Source organism: Prosopis cineraria, unplaced genomic scaffold (genome assembly GCF_029017545.1).
Source record: "Prosopis cineraria cultivar Desert tree isolate PC_DT_omini unplaced genomic scaffold, ASM2901754v1 PC7, whole genome shotgun sequence".
In the NCBI taxonomy this organism is placed as follows: domain Eukaryota; kingdom Viridiplantae; phylum Streptophyta; class Magnoliopsida; order Fabales; family Fabaceae; genus Prosopis; species Prosopis cineraria.
The window spans coordinates 26,427,589-26,435,315 of NW_026555338.1; the positions used below are offsets into that span (position 1 = coordinate 26,427,589).

The window sequence follows — 7,727 nt, forward strand, 5'->3', positions numbered from 1 at the left end:
AATCTGTAACTGATATAAAGGATCAAGTTCTCAGAAATCAATGTTTAACGACCTGACAAATGCAAAGAAGCAATAGACAAGTTTTGGGGCTCATCACTGACAAGAGGAAGCTGATGTAATCCAATTTGAGGTTGCGGAAAATCACGGTTCCGTATAACTTAATTAACCAAATTGGGAAGGCTCAGGCAACAATGAAAGGGGGGGGGGGGGGGGGGGGCAGCATCTTGTGCAGTCTGCATGATATATTCACAGTAAACATTTGTTGTATTACATGAAAAATACCGAGTTGTTTTCTAGAAAGGCTTTTACTAAGTAGGATGCAGGTTCAGAAGCATTTAAACTCCAACTATGGTATTGTATGTGCCATAAACAGCAAAAAATAAACCACAGAACAGTACAATAAAATCCAAGGCTTTCTGCCAAAGATGTAGAGAAGAACCAAATAGCTTTAGGTGAAATGTGGCTGGCAAAACAAATGAGATCAATGCACACACAGTACTCCCCACAAACGAGGCAAATACGCCAAAAGCTGGCACGCATGAGGCCAAGATTGCCAGCACAACCACCACAATTGCTCGACTCATATAGATCCAAGTCTTTCCTAATCTGGTTGTTGAATCATTATTGTCCCAGTGGCAAGGCCTGTAAAACCATTTGAGCCTTTTCAGCTTTCCCTCCACAATTTCATTAATAGGGTGAACCATGATTGGGAATGTGAACACCAGCCCCAAGCATAATCCTATCTGTCATAATAGCAATTCGAGATCTCAATGAATAATCAGAAACAAACAGTGTTATGAAGATAAAATATGAAAGTTGGCGGCAAAAGAACTGTTAATTGGCTGCTTTATCTGCTACTTATAATGCTTAAAATTTGAAACATTTACCTTAAAAGTGGATTTTATAAGGCATGTATAAGCACAAATCGATCATGTCTATGAATATAATGTGAACCACACCCACACAGGCAGAGAGAAACACATGCTGGCATACACATGCAAATACGCCGACTAAACAGATACTATGAACAACACAATTTAGGTGACAAGTGTAATAAATATCAAATACTAAATCATCTTCAAGAGCCAGCTGCTTCCACTAATGCCCTCAAATGGATATCTAACCATTTTAATCGTATCCAACCAATCATATCTGATCTTAAGATATCTAGCATGGTTGGTCTGCATTCTTGGAAAGAGCGAGACTGCAAGTCACTAAAATTTTCTCAAGATCTGATTCATGCAATGGTACATTTCCTCAATGACTTTTGCTCGTCTTTTGGCTTTCATCAAATAATATAATTTCAATGTTTATTCATGTCCAGGATACACCGGGAGCAAGATAACACACGATATATATCATTATAAATCCGGAATCAACTAGCCGAGAAAAAGAAAGGGGGAAATGCAGGATATTGATCAGCTAAGTGAGAAAACCACGAGAGAGTACCACGTCAAACCAAAAGGGCAATACAACATTCCATAACTTATTGTCTTAACCATATTACCTGTACTACCCTAGATGACCAATTCCTGGGAAGATTGAGGGTCACAATATCTCTAGTTTCATCACCATAAGCCATGTAACCAAAAAACCCAAAAAGAATGTACACAAGTGTTATCCCACCAAAGGTCTGAGCCAGCAATCTTGGGAACTTAGCTCTGTCCTGCATCGAATTCTCCAAGGCCAATGTCATCCCAAACCCTTCAAAACAAAAGACTGCCATGCCTCCTGCAAAAGGCAGTCCACCTAAATTGGATGTGATTGCGGTTCTCTGTTCAAATGAGAATTCACCCCTTAATGCTTGCTGTATGTCTTCCTTCGCCACAATTCCCATCGCTAGGACATTGCAAATATCAGCAAAAATGCTAAATGGTGCTAAAGCAGATAAGCTCCCTATCCATGATAATCCAATTTCAACTGGCACTAACAAAAATATATAGGATGTGAATGCGAGACCGTGGTTTAGGAAAATAGATTGGAGGTTTTGGCCAATGAATACCAAATATGCAACGGAACCTCCACTCTGTGCTACCAAGATAAGAAATTCTGACAGATAACGACCAATGGATCCAAAGCTCTTATAACCCAGATCCCCATACGTTTTTGCTTCGACTGATGATCCATCTGCTGCCAACTTCTCTCTGCACAAAACCTGTGGCAAGGAAAATTAAATGCAAACTTTTCAATAACAAGACACTAGCTGACTTCCAAGGAAAGGACGGAAAGGTTCTCTCAGCTAAAAGGACGCAAAGGTTCTCTCAGCTAATAGCACGTGATAAATTCCTCGAGGACCTGAGTCACAGAAATAGTTCAACTAGTTCCCGCAGAAATTAATCGTTCCTCAATCAACACCTCGGTGAATCAAACGTATACAAACTTATGTGCTGGATCAATTTGAGAAGAAAAACTAAGAGAAGGGATGCTCACTCACAAGAAGGAGCATGCAATAGTAGGTGGTCATGCCAACGATAGAAACTCCCAGTGAACCAGCAAGCCAACCAGCGATCCGAAAAGCAAAAGGCAATCCCAATACACCGGTACCAACTATAGAGACTATGATATTTCCTAGGGTTTGAAGCTTTGAAGTTGTTCCAGAAAGAGGCGATTCCAGCAGAGGGGTTGCGTAGCTTTTTGGGTCTTGCTCCATCGTCTTCTGATCCTCAGTCACGAGTTAACGACCGCTCGCCGATCTGCTATGAATACCTAACTCTTCTTTGGATTGAGTATTATTGGGGTTTGGGATTCAATTTTGGTATGAGAGATGCATTTTCCAAATCAGGATGAATGGCCCTCTGGAAACAGGAAATCAGTAAAAGGAACATTTTGCTACTTGGCACACGTTGATTCTGGTCTTTTGTTGGCACGGAAATTACAAGTTACCGCCATTATGAGCCGCCATCCTGCTGAGTCGCTGCTTGAATCTTGAGGAGTTTACGTTCACTATATGACAATTCAAAATACAGAATGAAGGAGATAAGAGATTCTCAGTGTGTTTGGATAGGGAAAAAAAATCGATTTTCCCCTTCCAAAATTAATTTCTTCAGTAAAATAGCCAAACGGTCAGAAAAGGTAAAAATTAATTTTGACCTCCATATACACGTTTTCTCATAAGCTACTTCGATCAGCTTTCTGATAAACGTTTGTAAAAAATGTTGAAAAAAATTATAAAAATAGACTCAAGAAAAAAATTATAAATAAAGCACATAATTTAATAAAAATAAAATCAAACTCTCTTCTCTTTTTTTCCTTAATAAAATTTAAACTTTGTATATTTAAAAAAAATTAATATTTGATATTTAAAATTAAAATATATAGTAATTTATATAGGTAAAAATTAATTTTGATTAAATTATTTAAATATCTTTAACTCTGTTAAAATCAATTTTAAAAAATAGTATCCAAACAGATTGCGTTATAACATAATCACTTATGATTAAAATCTACCACTTAATCAATTATTTTCATAATCTATTATACCCAACTGAAATCCAAACGGACCCTTAGTCTCGCTTTCCATTAACGGATCTTGCAAACATTAGTCGGTTTGATTCAAATTAATTCATCAAATAATATTAAAAATATGAATCAAATTGAATTGAATAAGATAATCGAATTGAATAAGTATTGAACCAGATTTGGTTAATTCAATTTTGAGCTTCATATTGAATTGCTTGGATTTAAACCAATTTTATTATTTTTTTTATTAAAGCAAACAAGGTTTATATATAAAATTAAGTTATGAAGTAATAATAGTCTATTTTAGTGAAGGGTTAGAATTTCAACTTATTAAATTATATATTTAGTTTTATTTAAGTATAAAATTAAAAATAATAAAATAAAGTAAAGTAATTAATAAAACAAATATAATTTATAAATTAATAACTTATTTATACGTATGTGTGATAATTCGATTCATTTGGTTAATTCAATTTTAAATTTTACTAACCGAAATGAACCATAGAGGCTATGAGTTCGAATCCATTGACTTAAATAGAGTTAATAAGACTAGATTGAGCTAATGAAACTTGATATTTATGGAGTTATGATGATTGGTGGTTGAGGAGAAATAAATATCCAAAAATTCCCATTAATGTGTTAGTTGGGGTAATGTGGTCCCATTAAAGAGCTCAATGGTGATAGTGAGGGTTAAAGGAAACTAAAAAACTTTATAAGTACTTTTATACAAGTTAAGAATGAATCTTGAATATTAAGAAGTGTTGAATTATTAGTGAAAATTAGCCCAAATGTGAATACTAATGAGTTGCATTGTAAATGCTTGTAAAGTGACTATCCTTGGCACTATTCTAGCTTCTTGGAAGATTTGGGAGTGAGTATTTGAGGAGTGAAGCCTTTGACTTCTCAAAAGTTTAAGGTAACCGGGAGAATTATAACCTAAGTTTTTATGTGTTAATTAGTTTATTGATTAATAAGTGATGATTGAATCATGTGGAATTGATTGAAATGAAAATGTGGCATGAATGGCTTGGAAATCCACTATGATGATTTTTGTACAAAAATGCAATTTATTAAAAATGTTATTAGTGGACTTTCGTATTGAAATTTGTTGGAAGTTCAATGATTGATTGTTATGGGAGTGCAATGATGTGATGTCCTTATAGTTTAATGATTTGAGTTGATAAGAGTTCAATGATTTTGAAATTTATGGAGTTCAATGATTGGGAATGTGTGAGGTCCAATGATTATGATAAATATAAAGTTTAATGATTTATTTGATTTGGAGTTCAATGACTATTTTGAAATGTGAAGTTCAATGAGATTAGTGGTAAAGTTAAATGATTTGATTATGCATAATATGTGGTTACCATATATGTGATTGAGTATAATGATATGATGATGATGCATGCTTAATTGTTAAGTAAATGAATGCTTAAAATTGTGCATATCTATGCATGGCATGATCATGAGAGGTGGGAGTTCACCTAGGAAGAAGAGTAAAGAATTAAATCTATATGGTAAGGCTCATATCCTAGTTGATAGCTTGCCTGGATCGATTATATTTATATTGTTCCACTTGTTTAATGAAGGATTGCCCCACTACTTCAACGAGGGATTCAAACCTAGCTAACTACTAGTTCATGAGAAAATGGAAAAAATCATGTTTTACAAGTGAGTTGGGTAAGCCTTAATCGAGTAATCTCCTTACAAGTGTTTAGGTTAAGGAAATCCCATTGTGCTATAGTCCACGATTTCATGTTAGAGGAATAAAGAAGATATAAGAGAAGTGTGATCATACATATACTAAGTAAGGGCACATGGTTGTCTGTATTGTAATTCTAATAATAATAATAATCATGAATTAAGTCTTAATCACTTTTGAGTATATGTCATTTGATTGTATGACAAACTCTCTTTTACATGAAAGTTGTTAAAAAGCATTATTTTCCAAATATGTGCTATTATGTTTAAAAATGTGAATTTAGTCTCTTAAATGTTTTACATGGTTTGGAGAATTAATTATATTTTTCAGTTGCATTTAAATTAATTGACACGTATTAATATAAGTTAGTTGGACCTTGGTTTTAAGTGGTTGTACTCACCTTACTATCTTTAATATTACAGGGAATAGCTCAAGAGGACTAGACAAAAAAAAAACACCTAAAGGCTTAAGACTGCGATCCCATTAGTAGGCCTCTTTATTTTTGAGACATTATGTGTATCTGACAATTGAAATTGCCAACTAGGAATAGCCCATTTTGATCCTCACTTGCATTATATGTTTTGTGAATTGTAAGTGTACTTTGGACCTTAGGGAGTGAGTTCATGATATGTGATATCTGTGATAGGGCCAAAATACTAATACAAGTAAGAGTTGAGCATATTATGTGTTGATTATGAATCACTTGATGAAAAGGTGCTTAAACTCCCCCTTTTTATGCTTCTGAATAGAAGGGTTGAGTATTGAAATTGTAAATTATAAGTGTTTGATATAATGTAATATATTGCACAAGTGAGTTTCAATGTATTGCATGTGGTTTAAGTGGTACCAATAGCTTTTGGCCTTTAGTATATGAGTTGAACACTTAGTTTTGTAAAAAAAATTAAAAAAGTGTAATTTTTGAGAAGAGTGTCCCAAATTTTGGTTGTGTAATTATTTGATTATGAGACCAAAGCCATTAGTTAGAGTTCGAAAAAAGCTTTCCATAGATATCTAGTTTTGCATTAATTGAAAGTCATATAGAGGAATAGGGCATGTCGAAAGTTGCCTCTAGAGCTGTCATTTGTCAACAAAAAGTGCCTGTCATGATATGTGCAATGCGCTGCTGCGCATGGTGCCATGAGCCACAGTGCATGGCACAGAGGTGAACACGTCATCACGCATGTTCTATGAGCCATGATGCACATCTCAATTTTTGTAGAATCACTTTGTTTTTTTTATCCTTTAGCAAATACACTAATATTTGAATTGATCCTATGCTTTTCAATAATTGTGAACTCTAAGTGTTTGGAAATGGTTTTAGCTTTGAACACTTGAGATCCTAACTTTTTCACCTATATGTAAACTTGGTATTATATTGTTTACCATAATCTAATCTCTTTATTAATTGAGATTTGGAATTTAATCATAGATTAGGAACGAGGATATTATAATTGGGATAGGAGAAGTGGACGTGAAAGTGGAACTAATATTTTATCTATTTGGTACCATGAAACTAGGTTCTCTATAGAACCCAATTCCATAAAAAATGATGAAACTCGGTTCCTCACTCATGCCCATAGAACTAGGTTCTCTCCTCACTTCCTTCCTCATTTACCATCTTTGCCCTTTAAACTTCTTGACTCACTACAACCTAAACATGATAATGCTTGATCAGCGATAGTACCTCACAGCTACAATGATGGCCATTGATTTTTTTCAGTCAACTCATCGGATTCTTTTGCCCACCAAACGTGATTCAATTTTTTGGTTTTAATTAATGCCTACAATAAAGGCAAAAATGGCATGATTTAATTTTGGATCCAATTCCAAGCACAAATTATTCTTTGATTCAATTTCCATTTCTCAATCTAAGTTTAACAGCCTTCAAGCACGATTCAATTTTTGTTTTGTTTTCTTCTTCTTATCTGGGTTTGAGACATTGAAGGGATTCAAGTTTGCTTCTCGATTTGATTACTAGTTTAGGATTCTTGATTTTTATTTCGATTAAAACTTCTGCTTGATAGTTTCACACTTTTGACTGATACTTTTGTTTCTATTTTTGGTTCACAACTTCTACTTTCAAATTTGATTCAACTTCTACAAACAAGTTTCTAATTCTTCTTTGTTTGATTTCGTAAAGAAGGAATGATTAGCATGTGTTTTGCGAGTTTGGGACTGCTATTTCAAGTCTATTGATAGTAAAGGCTATAGATTAATTAAATGAAAAGATATGCACATCTGTAATGTTGTTAGAAGAAATTGCGTCTGCTTCATCGCAAAATTTTACAAGTCTTTGATTTTTTATTCTTTGACTTTGGTGTTTATCTTCAACTTAGATTTTTTATTCTCTATTTTTAACATTTTTTGGAAAAAAATCCTGAGATTTGGGTGGGTTTGTTGTTTGGATATTTTGAAATCTAGTGGAGTATTTACTAGTAAAGATGGACGATGAAGACAGATGATGAACATGAAGATGACTGTTATTTTTTAATTTTAGGAGTATTTTGGTCTTTTGAGAATATTACTATGTTTATTAAATATAATTCATGTTTCACTTCCATATGCA

At 33.8% G+C, this 7,727-nt stretch overlaps 1 protein-coding gene across 1 annotated transcript; it reads right to left on the minus strand.

Moving 5' to 3' along the window:
* Positions 1–222: 222 nt before the first annotated feature.
* Positions 223–2,958, minus strand: LOC129315207 (amino acid transporter ANT1-like). The gene is made up of 3 exons (XM_054958777.1): positions 2,435–2,958; positions 1,508–2,155; positions 223–743 (listed from the first exon to the last, which is right to left on the minus strand). The coding sequence occupies exons 1-3, from the start codon at positions 2,648–2,650 to the stop codon at positions 336–338; spliced, it is 1,272 nt and encodes a 423-aa protein (XP_054814752.1). The 5' UTR covers positions 2,651–2,958; the 3' UTR covers positions 223–335.
* Positions 2,959–7,727: the final 4,769 nt, after the last annotated feature.